This window comes from Semicossyphus pulcher, unplaced genomic scaffold (assembly GCF_022749685.1).
Source record: "Semicossyphus pulcher isolate SPU_LCO1_2020_fin unplaced genomic scaffold, fSemPul1.0.p SCAF_19, whole genome shotgun sequence".
NCBI classification, from domain to species: Eukaryota; Metazoa; Chordata; class Actinopteri; order Labriformes; family Labridae; genus Semicossyphus; species Semicossyphus pulcher.
The window spans coordinates 917,538-932,599 of record NW_027211692.1 but is presented as its reverse complement, the minus strand read 5'-3'; the positions used below and the strand labels follow the sequence as shown (position 1 = coordinate 932,599).

General features: G+C 41.8%; 1 protein-coding gene across 1 annotated transcript; it reads left to right on the top strand.

Moving 5' to 3' along the window:
- The first annotated feature begins 1,158 nt into the window (after positions 1–1,158).
- LOC138597421 (somatostatin-2-like) lies at positions 1,159–4,588 on the top strand. Its single transcript, XM_069669019.1, is given in 5 exon segments — positions 1,159–1,308; positions 1,310–1,358; positions 1,449–1,636; positions 4,061–4,279; positions 4,539–4,588. Coding segments are annotated over 4 exon segments (594 nt in total). The 3' UTR covers positions 4,268–4,279; positions 4,539–4,588.
- Positions 4,589–15,062: the final 10,474 nt, after the last annotated feature.

The window sequence follows — 15,062 nt, the reverse complement described above, 5'->3', positions numbered from 1 at the left end:
CAAGCGGTAAACAGAAAGCTAGGCTACATCTCATGAGCTAACTGATTAGCATGAAACAGTCACAGACTTGCAGTCACAGCGGGCACACACTGAACGCATCAGTGGCAACATTAAAGTACAAACCACAGGAAGCTGTCTAATGAAGAAGCACAAACGTAACGATAGATGACACATTTCCACGACTACGTGCTTCAGAACTTACATTTCTCTGGATGCAGACAGGAAAACAATCTGTCCTGTTTTATATCCTGAGAGACTCCATGAGTACTTTTTATTGACCATCATAAATATGCATTTTCTTTACTCTGCAAGAGAAAAATCATTTGAGCCAAAATGACCAGACACTGCACAAAAGGCACCTTCATCCAAAACGTTCTATGATGGGAAAGTGTGTACAGGCTCTGATTGGATATAACAGACCGGTTAACTTCCCCCAAATCATCATCAAAGATCCACGTCATATATGCAAAGATCAGAAAATATATTGAGTGACTATTTAGGATATTATAAATCTATTTCACTGTTTGGTATCCGGATTTAAGATTACTCAGGGTCCAACCTTTATGGATATATCTCAAGTTAATGTATCAAAAGAAATAAATCTCTGTTACTTTGGATTGTACGTCTTTATTTATTCCAGTGAAAGTTCAGCTTCCTGCTTGGTGGTGCAAGTGTCCAAACAGCCGCCAATCACAATAATTTAAACGATTTTTACTGAAGATACTTGTTTGCTTCATTAGATTCATTCGACAGACTTCAAATATTCTTCATGAGTTCTTTACTGAACTTTTACTGAGAGTATTCTGACTGTGTCGCTCAGTCTGAGTGGTGGGGTTCCCTGATGTCTCATCCGCTCTGTCTCTGCAGAACATTTCAAACTAACACAAAGTGTTTTTCTGCGCTATTAAAGTGTTTGTTCTGACTAAATGTTGAGTGGGCGGCTCTCTGCTGCGGCTGCCTCTTTGTTTAATGGAGATATCAGCGAGTGCTAATGAAGTCTGCTAATCCTCTGAACGCTCCGTTAATTCCTCTCCTCTCCAGCCGGACATTCTGCTGTTGTATTTGCTGAAGATGAGCGCCGGCGGCTGCACGACGCTGCTGCTGCTGATAGTTTGATTGTTTTATTGTTCAGACTCCATTTAAAGTCAATAAGGACTAATGGACGTCTGTTTAACTGGAGGCTCTGCGTTCCTTCATCACCTCGCAGCCCGCCAGCTGTCAATCAAACACGCCGGGTCATGTGACCTGCAGCAGGCGGAGCATTGGGCTTCAAAAGAGCAGCACTCAAAGGGCCAGGACCAGAGACAAGCCCAGAACCAGAACCAGGACCAGGAGCAGCAGGAGATACCAGACCAGCAGACAGTAGGAACTTCTTTTCGTCTTCTCTTTTGTTTCCGTTTCTCTCGTACCTCAGAGTAAATGTTCTTCTTCTCCTCTTGATATTTTGGCAGGTATGCAGTGTGTTCGTTGCCCCACCATCTTGGTTCTTGTGGCGTTGGTTCTGTGCAGTCCCAGTGTTTCCTCTCAGCTCGACGGAGAGCAGGACCAGTACCAGGACCAGAACCAAGACCTGGACCTGGAACTGCGTCACCACCGGCTGCTTCAAAGAGCTCGCGGCGCCGGACTCCTGTCCCAGGTGAGAGAGACAAGAACCAATCCGAACACTCGCTTTCTACTTCTACTTGGACTGCTGTTTAGCCTGAGAGGCTCCCTGACTTTAGCTTGATGCTACAAAGCCTCTAAATGTCCTCCACTATGACTGCTGATGTTTGAAATTTAACAGGAAAGAGTTCTGACTCTTATTTTGTTGACTGGGAGGTGCTTTGATTCGAGTGTAAAATCTTTTAAAAGTTTAAAGCGACAGTAAAACTTGTGTTGAAAAGAAGCCTTACTGATTACAATTACAGGATCATGCTAAATGCTAAAGCAAGAGTCATACAGTTCTCAAACTGACTTGGTAATTTAAGCATTAATTCTATGTAGAATATAAGTGGAAAGGTTGCTACAATTAGCTAACATTAGCCATGCTAAGCTAATGGTCAAACTGGACCAATTGAGGCTGCAGCAACAAAACAACTGAGAGTATTAATTTATATAATATAATAATTTAATAGATTATGAATTTCATGTTTTATTTGTCAGACTCGGTTGTTGTGTTTACTGCAGAGACTCCTCAGGACACCACCGAGGTTTGAATCTAAACCACTGATATGGAACACAAATTCAAGAGTCTGAACCAGGACAAAGCCCTGTTAAAGTATCATTAAAGTTAATATAGAAGTGAACACAGTCACCATGACGACACCCATTGATTTGTGGACTTCCTCTTGGCCTTTTGGCCGGTGCCATCTTGTTTATTTGAGCCAGAAGTGACCATATGTGGCCGATGGGTGTAGCTGGAGATGAGCTAAGAGAACACAACATTATCAGAAAAGGCGTGTGTTGGCTTCATTAGCAAGGTGCCTCTGTAATTCTGTTGACCGTGATATCAATTGGATGCTAATTTTGGCTAGGGAAAACAGGCTAAATGTACTAAATGAAAAAATGCTAAGCTTACTCCTTAGAGTCGATTAAGCATTTCCCATATTACCACTTCTTATATTCAGTCTGTGGTTTTCACCAACAGTCATTGTTTCCTGCTTGCTGGCCTCAGGGGGCAGTAATGAGTATATTACAGTATTGAGCAACAGCAATAAACATACAAAGTGTTTTCAATCAGAATGTCTTGGTATTACAAGAGAGACCAAGACTTACTTGTTGGTTTGGTAAATTGATAACTTCCATGTCTGATACACAACTTTAAAAACCACCATTAGCGAAACAACATGAGAGCTGTTGCACAAACTATAAACAGAAATTCTTCCTGTTTTATTTTTGACCCATCCTTCTGCCATAGTTGTTGTAGCAAGCTGGGAAAGAGTTGAAGTATTATTTTCAACCTCAGTTACTGATTTTACGATGTCAAACTAAGAGGAACCAGAATTGAACCCTGAGGAACTCCATCACCACACAGAGCAGAGCATAATTTAAATAACACAAGACTGATGTTTTATTGTTCATATACCGTTTTATTTCCTCTGACATCAAAGTTTTACCATACATTTTCAGCAGTTCCCATTTTATTTTGGTGATGTGTTCCTGCTCACGTTGGTTCCTGAGCTTACGACAGAGCCTGAGACGCACACATTAAAACATTTAAAATTCACGAACAGCTGAATAATGACACAGGAGGAGACGGGGGAGGTGGAGGCAGCAGATTAGCAGTGAGGATACAGAGCTCACATGGTTGTTTCAGCGTGAATGAACGCATAATGTTTGTATGGAGCCCCGCTGTGAGAGAGACAGGGACTATGAAATGAGCCCCGGCAGCACTGACACTGCTGCTGTGTGAATGTCTCCACGACTTCAAACTGAGCCTTGTTTTCAGTTCACTTCCTTTAAATAATATTAGTTTTAAAATGATTTACTTTTCTTCAGAGTAAAACAAGTCATGAAGCCTATTTTCTGAGTACTTTAAGGACTTCTTGTTCGTTTTTGTTTGAAAGTTGAGACTGAACGTTTTTTATTTGAGAAAAGCAGCTGACAAGCTCACCATTACTAACATCAACATTTTCATGTGCTGAGGAGGATCATGTGATCTGATCAAAAGCTCCAGAACTGCTGCCATGTATTTTATAGTTCAGGCCACCAAAAGAAATGCAGATTTTTACTCATTTGTTGAGTTTGACCGCAACAAAAATAATCAGATGTTACAATAAACAGGCTGAAAGGATGCTGAAATAACTACATCATGATGCAGGTTTGGAAAATGTCAGAATTCATGCCCTGTCAGGTCTGTCTGCAAGACGACAAGAAAACTCTTTTAAAATGACTGTTTTTTGAATGGAGTTTGGTTTGACCATTTCTGACACAATTTCAGACAGCAGGAGAATCTCACTTTCGTTAAAATAATAATTCAGTGCTTGACAATACGGCACTAAAGGTTTCTTTGTATTTACATTGAAAGTCATCCTGACAGTTTAAACTGTAAACTGTGAAAATACCTGCTGTTGTTTTTCAGGAGTGGAGTAAACGTGCAGTAGAGGACCTGTTGGCACAGATGTCTCTGCCAGAGGCCGAGGCCCAGCGGGAAGCTGAGGTTGTTTCCACAGCAACAGGAGGAAAGATGAACCTGGAGAGGTCCGTGGACCCCCCCAACAACCTGCCCCCCCGCGAACGCAAAGCCGGCTGCAAGAACTTCTACTGGAAGGGCTTCACTTCCTGCTAAAGTCCCGCCCAGGTACCTGACTTCCTGTTCATTCCCTGTCTATTAGATCTGAGTTCCTGTTATATTCCGACACCTTATTTCCTGTTTAAGCCCCGCCCAGGTACCTGCCTGCAAGTTTAAGCTCTGCTTAGTTACATGACTGTCAGTTTAAGCCCCACCCAGGTACTTCACGTCCTGTCCATTCCCTGCCATGGCGACCTAACTTCCTGTTTAAGCCCCACTCCAGGTTACTTACATTCTGTGTCTTACCTGTCCTTGTTTTTTTTCCCAGCTAAGGCCACTCCTTCAACTGACCAACCAACCAATCCAATACCACCTGCCCTTCACCTGAGCAACTGGATGGACCAATCAGCAGCTGTCTGGCTGCAGTGTAACTGAATAATTAATGTGATTATCAATTAAAGAGAGAAATCATTCAAGCTTGTGGCTCCGCCTCCCGTCTGTTCAAACACCAAACATGCAGGACATCAGATTAAAGATCAGAGAGCAGAAATTCTAGCTAATTTCAGGTTTGATATCAGCAAACAGATTTAACATGTTTGACTTTGTTTGAGCAGTTTATTTGTTTAGCAGTGAAACAGGCTGTAATGGCTGCAACATAATCCTTGATGGGTCAAAGGTCGTCCACTAAAGGTTCTTGTTGTTTCCACTGACAGGCTCAGATTGTTATTCTAAGTGTGTGACAACATGACAGAAAGGATCCCTACAGAGATAGACCTTTTTGTTACAGAGGAAGATGATTGTTTTAACCACACACAGACGTCACATCGCTCTCTGCACACACACCAGACTCCATTCATAAAAACACTGATTTTACCTCTCAGAACTCCCAGCTCCCAGTTTGTACCAATAATTACCCTTTAATATAGAGGTGTCAAGCACATAAGGAGCCAATTAAAAACAGAGTTACATATGAACAAATCAAATCAGACAGGTTAAAAAACTAGAAGTATTCTGCAGAGATGATCAGGCAAGCCCCAGAAGTTTTCAGGGGGACATTTAACCGGCTGTTTTCTGTAGGCAGACCGTCACTCCTTCTACACCAGGACCCGTTCACACTCAGCTTCAGGAAAATCACTCTTTACAATCGAGAATAAATTACGCCTCAAAAACAACTTCTCTTTTTATTGCCTAAAACAACCTGATAATCCAGAGAGGACACAACGTGACCACAGCCTCCTCCCTCTGAAAACCGAGCCCAGCTTGCAGGACGTGGAGGAGTACTGGGGGGATCGGTGTGTGGAAACAGGAGCAGCTTTCAGTGTTTGAACAGCGAGAGCGGGTCGAGTCTAATTAACCTTTAATGGAGATCAGAGCGAGAGAGAGAGAGAGAGAGAGAGAGCAAATATTGACTCAACACATTAAACACGGCTGAGTGTGTGTGTGTGTGTGTGTGTGTAAGTAGATATATATATTTTAGAAAGATGATCTCTAACTAACGTAAACACAACTGTAGCCCCGCCCACTGCCAAAATCAAGCCACAGGATTGGTTGCTTCTGTCACCTGCCTTGATTGACAGGTCTGTTGATGAGACTGTAACAGCAGATAGAAACGTGTAAAATACTGGAATAAAAAGAAATCAAAAGACAGACATTCCACACCTCGATCCTCATCCTGCATCTTGTCTAGTGTCCAGCAGGGGGCGTCTCCAGTCTGATTCTATAGAAGTCTATGAGAAGATGGTCCTCCTCTCTCTCTCTTTATTCCCTCTGTAAACATGTACCTAATGAGTTTTCTGTCTATGCATATCTACTGTAACATATTATTTTAGTATAATATCAGACTTTGGTACATATACTGCATTTTTATTACCTCATCAGTAACGTGCCATCATGTCTGTGAATTCACTTCTCATGTGAAATTATTTATTCTGCAATATGTCACTTTACTAATCATCACCATGAAACACACCGTGTGCGTTTTTGACTCGGTGCAATTTTTTGTACAAAAACTTAACCATCCACAATAAGTGAGTGTACATAGAGTATTGATTTATTATTAATATTATTATTGTCCTTTATCGTGTTTTTGTCTTGCCTTGTTTTACCCTGTCCTTCACTTTGAGCTGTTGTAACAAGTGAATTTCAATAAAGTCTATGTTATCTTATGGTCTCAATCCGTCATGAGTTGTCATTGATTAGTTTAGTATTTAGTGTATTGTGCTCCAGAGCAGGCTAACAACCAGGCTAAGATTAATCCTAGCGCTTCATCTGTTAGTTCGACAGTCAGTCCTATGAGAAATTAATGTGTTTAACAGCATTTCCATGGTCTTTGTAAATATGTTGCATAATTTTAATTATCTTGCATTTAAATATTACAGGTATATTGCCATTTGTCATTTCATTTAAGTAGGTTTACTGTTATTTTAATGGTAACAGTCACTTTTAAATTCTGTCATGTGGTAGTAATTATTACTGTCAGGCCTAGTGTTATATTGCTAGTGTTTATGAAGACTGCTTGTCAAATAGCCATCAGAGGTTTGATGAATATGTATGTAACCCATATAAAATATAGGGATACTAAACCTCTATATGTTGGTTAGATATGCAGATGCCCATTTTGTATACTAGAGAGCACTAGATGCTGTTTAACAGCAGCAGTATAAAGTACTACCTGAGGTCAGCGCCTTAGCATGACCTCACTTCCTATTTAATCGTCCTGCCGACGGAGGTGCACAGCAACGAGCAGACGGAGCTTTTAATGGTAGAAAACGCCACGAAATAGTTGTTAAAACGTGATCAATCCAGTCAAAAGTCAATTGTATTGTTGTTAATAAGCTTGTTTCATGCAGAACACAAGCTGTGAGCCTTGAGTGACGATACTTCTGTCGAGTTATAAATGTCTTTGTGAATCTCCGGTAAGTTCAAGCTCATGGTACATGTTAGCCTGTTATTTCGCTAGCTACTGTGAGAAGAAAATGGACAATATATGCTGTTAAGTCCATATACTTTTACTGTAAAGTAACAAACTGAGTTAAGAGATGATTTTAAATGTTTCCACTGTACTTTGGTGCACATTGTATCATTGTTTTGATGTTTTAAAAAGATCGCTAATGCTAATCGCTAGCGCGAGATGCTAATGCTAATGGCTAATCCATAATGTTAGTCTGGTTGGTGATACGCTGTTTGGCATCACAGACAGTGGTGAAACCTTAAAGGAGCATTGTATATATTTTGTTTACATTAAAGCACATTATTTCAGTGTTAAGAGCCACTTTAAAGGCTCGAAGTATGACTAAAATGTGATTAAACTAATATTGGTTATTAAAATGCACTTGTTAAGTGAGCAGATAGCAATAATTTAATTTATTTTGATGTTCTAAAATGTGAATATTAAGATCAGTATCAAATAGTTAAAAAGAGTTCTACTGAGAGTCAAACTGTTTTAAAAAGATAAAGAATTCATTGTTTGCTAAAATACCTTGACATAGGGTAATTCATAATAGTAAGCAAATTTTATGTTGTGAAAACCATAATTGCTGTAATACATGGTAATTCATTTCATTGTATTTCCATGGTTTTTTGGTTATACATTGTAAAATACACTGACTGAAGAAAAGAAGTCAATGTGAGCTCATGTTAGAAAAAGAAATGGAACCAGATAACTTACAACTCTGCACTTTTTGTGTAGGGTGGTTTTTATTTTAGAACCAGAAACAGGGATGAACTTATTGATGGCGAGCCCAGCCCAGCAGGTCTGAAGACGGTCGTTTATCTGGTGTGGCCGGCTGCAGGACCTGCTCAGAGGACTTCGGATGCTTGATTCACTCATTCAGACCCCAGATAAGACACATACACACTGTTATCCTACCCGGGTAGTAGAAATTGACATTGAACATATACACACATCCAGATTGTTCTCCAGAACTGAACTTTCCTTTTGAACTTTGCACTCTTTCTTGAGTTGGCGTCCAACTCAAAAGGACAATTTACTTTATTTTTGTTTATTATTTGTCAGAGCTCTATATTATGTTTTATATACATTGTGGTGTTGTGAATATTTATTGATGCTGAAAGGGCATTAAATGCGTCAACTGTTTAAATCTTGTGAGTCATTCAAGGTGTATACTCCTCTAGGACCTAGACCGATGTTAGTATCTTACCTATCCAATCAGGTTAGGACCACAGGTGCTACCTGTATATTATTGCAGTTGTTGAGATGATAAGAAATGGCTGATGAAGTTGCAACGGTGGTTTCAATTAAGTCTGTGACAAGGGCAATATATAGTTTTCTCTTCACAATGGCATGCCCATTTTTGAATGATGTACTGGATGAGGAAGCATTAATGCTCAGACGAGCATTCAGGCGTGAAAGAGTCTTCTGGGACCGGTCGGACCCATTGGCCTTTGCAGATGAATATCTGACTGAGAGGTATAGATTCTCAGGTGATGGAGTTCGATATTTATGTAGGCTGCTGGGTCCAAAGATTCAGCAGGAGACAGCACGAAGCCAGGCTCTCACTGTACCACAGATGGTCTGCGTTACAAAGTGGCACCTTCCTTTATACTGTTGGAGATGCCGAGAACCTCAATAAAGGGACTATTTGCCGCACAATAAGCAGGTTAGTCTGCACTGAAGTCACTAGCACACAAATGTATCACCTTCCCTGGCCACAGAAGACCCCTCTTCATCGAGGACGAGTTTTACAAGATTGCAGGTAAAGTGAATTATAAATTACAACAAAAGGTTGAACATTTGAACAGTCACAGTAGGATACTCATTATTTTGTGTTACAGCTTTCCCTATTGTCATTGGTGCAGTGGACTGCACTCACATTGGCATCAAACGCCCTCAGGGGAACATCAGGGAGATTTTGTCAACAGGAAATCCTTCCACAGCATCAATGTTCAGGTGAGAATGATTTATGGTTACTGTCAGCTACATAAATTAATTCTGTTCATTAAATTACCTAATAGGTTCCAACTTATTGTTTCAGATGATCTGCGATGCTGACCGCCTTGTCAGCAATTTAGAGGCAAAGTGGCCTGGCTCAGTCCACGACTCCAGAATCTTTCGGGCCAGTACAGTTTACCAGAGACTCTCACAAGGTCAGCACTTTGGACATCATGAGTGTTTTACTCTATCTGTGTACTTTGAGAATCATATCTTGTATTCTCAGGTGAATTCTCTGGTGTGCTGCTGGGAGATAAAGGCTATGCCTGGGAATCATTTCTGGAGACTCCCCTTGCAGACCCCCAAACCCCGGCACAGCAGGCCTACAACCATGCCCATGCCAAAACAAGGGCTTGAATTGAGATGACCTTTGGCCTTCTGAAATCTGGTTTTCAGTGCCTGCACCACCTGCGGGTCCTGTGATGTGATTGTTGCATGCATAGTGCTGCGTAACATCGGCAGCCTGAGAAAGGAAAGGGCTCCCAGAGTGGCTCTGGACGTTGACTGGGACCATGCTGCCATCGTCCCTGACAACATAAATGGCAGACTGGTCAGAGAGCAATATATTGCAAATTATTTCAGTTAATGTTGTTTAGATTTAGCCAATCCTTTAATAAGGGATCACGTATGTCACTCTTTGATGTGTATGTGCGTTTTATTTGGCTTTGGTTGCACACAGTGTGGTTATCTTTACATACTATTTTCCACTTCACTGGATCAATAACTATATAGTGTACTAGACATTCATGAAACAGACAGGACAACAATGTTTTTTATTTCTTTTGATCTCCAGCTCGAGCTCGATGTCCTGTAGCTTTCGTCTTTATTTCCGCCGGCTCTATCTGTCCCTTAAGATGTCTTGCATGAAGTTGTCTGATGCTTTGTGAATTCTGTTAAACACCTGTCAGGTAGCACAGAAAGAGTTGTTCATAATGTAGATTTACTTTAGGCAGTACTCACTGTGTTACCAGGCTGCTTGCTGTGCAGTGTCTGGGTCCTTACAAATATGATATTTGTATTAGCTCCACGTCACTGACTTCTTATTCATTATGGACGAAATAAGCAGAATATTTCCACAAAACTGACATGATACCTGAAGCCTTCTGGAGTCCAGCGACAGTCTCTCCACCATCTGCACAGGTGCTCTCCACAGCGGCCGTATACTGACCTCAAGAGAACTTGTATGAACGTCTTTGACAGGACATGCCAAGCCTGTGATTTTAATAGAAAGGAGTCACTGGATCATCTTCTGGTGGCTCCAAAAGTGCGAGTGTGTTACCAGATGCTGCAAGGGAAGCCAAAGTCAGACAGCACACATTATATCATTATTTGATAGTGTTTCATGTTAAGTAGTATTGCAGTAATGTACCTTGTGTGAAGAGGCCAGTTTCTGTCACTGGGACAGAGTCAGTGGCTGTCCCTCCCTGGATCCCTTCCATCACTGGCCTCCCTTTATTATCATCCAGTGCCAGCTCCTCTGCTGGAGTGAACTCCTGGGTCGGTGGGCCGCCCCCCCGTGCCCGATTCATCTGCCTTTTTTACTACAATCAAAGAGACATAAAATATGTCAGCAGATCGATTCACCTCATTTGTACATTGTTATCAATAATCAAGTCACTGAGCAGCCTGCAGAATGTTCTTGTATTTAATTTGGACTTGCTGCCAGGTCCTTTTGTGGCCGACATGTTTGTTCTTGATGAAGGATAGATAAATACATAGGACAGATGAAACAGACAAAAACCATAAGATAGATAAATAGATTAAATAAAGTGGACAGAATAAATAGATGCACATTGTGGATAATTGTTTGCGATTGATCTTAATGATAAACTACATTCCTGAGTAACATGCACGTCCACTCGTCACATTTAAGGCAAATGTACAACTGTACAATTATTGGACTTGAAAAGTAACTCCTTTAATTTTATGACAGTTTCAGTGGAGCTGTTTCTGAGTACATTTTTGCACTGCTTACACATTCAGCCGGCCCGCTGTACTCTGCCAGGCTTTCTGTCGTTCTTTAATTATAGCAGCTGTGTTTCCTTTTTTCTAATGATGTGTTTCATTTCTTCGTATATCTCCATGAGGAGCTGCTGTTCTGCTGATGAAAAGTATGATGCACGAGTCTTGTCCATTTTTCCATCCGTGATTCTGTGATCGTGCACTTATCCTGACTATCTGCACCTGGCTTGACATAGCTGCGCCTTCTCATCCTGGCTCGGCGAACCTGCAACCAATTAAGCCAGGATGCGCCGATTAAACAGGTGAAGCTGGGCTTTCTCAGTTATCCTGGATTTCTTTATTCTACTTTTGTGCGATACCCCTCTGGACTCTTACAGAGTAAGCCTTTTGTTTTGTATTTTGTTTTATTTAAATGTATCGTGGTCTGCATCTGGGTCCTCTCAACTTTCTCGTTTCAACTGTCCATCTGTCCGTCCGTCCCTCCCTCCCTCCCTCCCAGGTGATGAATGAATCTGTCGAGGCCGTTGTGTGTCTCATCAACCGATCACAATCATAAATGTTGTCACTTCCTGTGGGACATACATGTAACAGCATCGGAGACAAGCAGCATCCTCCAGAGCTGAAAAATGCAGAGGCTCCTGATTTCCTTCAGGATCAAAGGTCAAGATTTTATTCAAATAAACGACGACATCGTTCAAAATAGAACAGAAACACAAACGAATCAAAATCATGAGTTCTTTTTTACAAGTAAATATCTTTGAGTTTTTAATCAAATCAAAGTGATGAAATCAGACTCATGAAAGAGTTTGAGTCAGTGAACAGAGTCAGTGATGTTCAGTCAGCAGAGTTTCTCTCACCTACAGAGACAACGAGGAACCGAATGAGCAGAACCTGAACCCAGGATACAGAGGTTCAGTGAAGGAGGTGCTGAAGGTGTGGAGGTGGATCAGTGTGTCAGAGGAGACTCTGTAGAAGGACAGAGTGCCAGCAGGACAGTCCACATACACTGCTACTCTACCAGAGGAGGAGGAGGAGGAGGAGGTGTTTGTGTGTATGTTATTGTGCCTGACAGAGTAACCTCCATCAGAGCAGCTCAGACTCCAGGACTGATCATTCCATCCAAACACACATTCATTAATGTATCCTCTCCTGCTGATTCCTCTGTAACTCACTGATACATCAACACCTCCTCTCCACTCGACCTCCCAGTAACAGCGACCAGTCAGACCAGTCCTACACAGCAGCTGAGGATGATAATCAAATCTGTCTGGATGATCAGGATATGACTGATCCTCCTCCACACGTGTCACCTTCCTGTTGTTGTCAGACAGTTTGAGGTCTCTGCTCACTGTGTTTGTGTCCACTTCCAGCTCACAGGCGTCTGATGGAGAGAAGGAGACACAACACAGCTGCAGGTTATCATCTGTTCATTCAAAAACAACTTTACTGGCAGTTTCTGAAAGTCAGTCAAACTTAGATTTCATGTTTAACTGTGAATATTTGGCAGCACTGAAACTCAACACTGCAGCTGTAATGAAATGAACAGTTAGTGAACATGGCAGTCAGGATGTGTGGAGCCCAGGATAAGAGCACAATCAAGTGTCAGTAATAAAAGTGCAGCACAAAGAAGCTGTGAACCATCTGCTGTCTCAAACTGTTATTAGGTCAGAGGTCACATGAAGCAGAAAGATCAGAGCTGGAAGAAACACAGTGAATGTTCTCTGCACTGATCATCAAATGTATTGATTCTTTTGATTGGATCCTGCTGTTCACTTTGTTCACTTCGTACATCTTTACAGCCACACTGACAAACACAGAAAGTTAATCCTGATTGAAATTCATCTTCAGTCAGACAATTACAAAAAGTGGAGCCCAACATGAGCAGCTGTGTTCTCATGAATCAAAGTTCAAACACACTCACACTTCCTCTCATCAGGTTTCAGTCTGTGCCGTCCACCATGGTCCAACCTGGAGGAAGAAACCAGATCAGAATCTACTTCATACAGCTTCACTCACATCCTCCATCAGACAGCAAGGTCACCAGTTAGAGACAGAGAGACAGCTTCTGTCTGTCTGATCAGACAGCCCGACAGACTACACACACACACACACACACACACACACACTCTTCATTTAACCTGCGCATTGATGATGTCACAAACTGAATCTTTAAACTTCAAGTCACCTCGGACCTTCATCTCTGGCACTAGATATTGATGATATCTGTAGTGAAGACCAACTGATCACTGATCAATAATGTATTTCCTTTGATCTCTGTGTAATTGATGACCTTTCCTGTCCTAATAGAACACTACATGCCGGCATCCTTACAGCTAATCCAGCGACCAGTTGTCAGCACGCTTCTGCTGTGATTTTAATATAACTCCTGACCATGTTTCTAACGCAGTCTTTTAATGATCACTGCTCCACGTTACTGGACACAGAGGCACCTTTCAAGGTGAGGACTCAGGCTACCTGCAGTAGTTGTCAGTGGATAACAGAGGCTGTGTGCTGCTACCTCACTGTCACAGGTCTGAACGTCTGTGGAAGTGCATCACCTACATCTTAAAGATCTCCAGCGTTCTTTTAAAGGAGCAGGACTGGAAGCCTGGACGGATTATTGTGCTGACCTGATTTCTTCATCAAAAAGAAATCCTGAGATTTAATGACACTATTTCAATCTTTGTTTCACCACCGCCCTCCACATGACCATGTTTTACTGCTGATGACTGCAATACCTTCCTTTGCTTCTTCGTTGAATGACTACTAGCTCCAGTATGCAGAATAACTGTCTTTAGTGCTAGCTCCTCTCTTACTCCTGCTGTCTCGGACTCTTTCCATCCTATCAGCTTACAGGATCACAACATCAGCCCTTTCCATTGCTGCTCGCCCACGTCATTTAGGTGTAATAGTTGATTAATCATCATCTATTGACAGCCATGTTAAACAGGTAACTAGATCTTAATATTTCCACCCAAATGGTTAACAGACTGTTCTGAGCTTTTAGAGAGATTTTCCACTACCTGTCACATTCACTTGTTCACACTCACATTCGCACACTGATGGTTAAGGCCAGTCTTCAATCAGGATGGATGCACATTCATACACCGAAGGCTGAATGTGGGATCAGAGGGATCAAAGCCCCACCTTCAGGTCTGAGGGCAAAGTGCTCAACCAGAAAATGGTGTGTTGGTCCTTTAAGGTTGGAGTGAGTCGCTGCCTCACCTGTAGCTGTTTAAAGTGACTTTAAAGGGGATTGAGATCAACACAGATTGGTTCGTCATTGCTGGACATCCCAAAACATCCTTAAACTAAACCACAGAACAGAAATCGATCTTTTCTGCCAAAGCCAATTTTTCAAACAACATAATCGGTCATGTTGTTTTTTTAAATCCGGTCTGTGTTTGGATATTCGGGTAAAGAAAGTTGTTTGTTTCAGCCGGAGTGAATCTCTAAAGTGAAATCCTTTCCATCCTTTGATGACATACACAGGGTTGTTCGTGCTTGTGTTTTGTCCCCTTTGGACCTCTGCAATGCTCTTTATACTGGTTTATCTCAGGCCTCCATTCACCGCCTTCAGCTGGTCCAAAATGCTGCGGCTGGCCTTCTCACAGGTTCAACACAATATGATCATATAACTCCGATCTCGGCCTCCCTGCATTGGCTTCCTGTCCACTACCATATTGATTTTAAAATTGTACTTCGAACTTTCAAAGCTCTACACGACCAGGCCCCTCGGTACATTACAGACTTACTAACCCCCTATGAGCCTGGGCCCCCCTCAGATCAGCTGATAGGGGTTTGTGGGTTGTACCCAGAGCCCGATTAAAGACGAAGGGAAATCTGGCTCCCAAACTCTGGAGCGACCGACCTGCTGAAATCCGGTTTGCCAAATCTGTCTCTGCTTTTAAATCTCTTCTTCAAACATTCTTTTTCAAA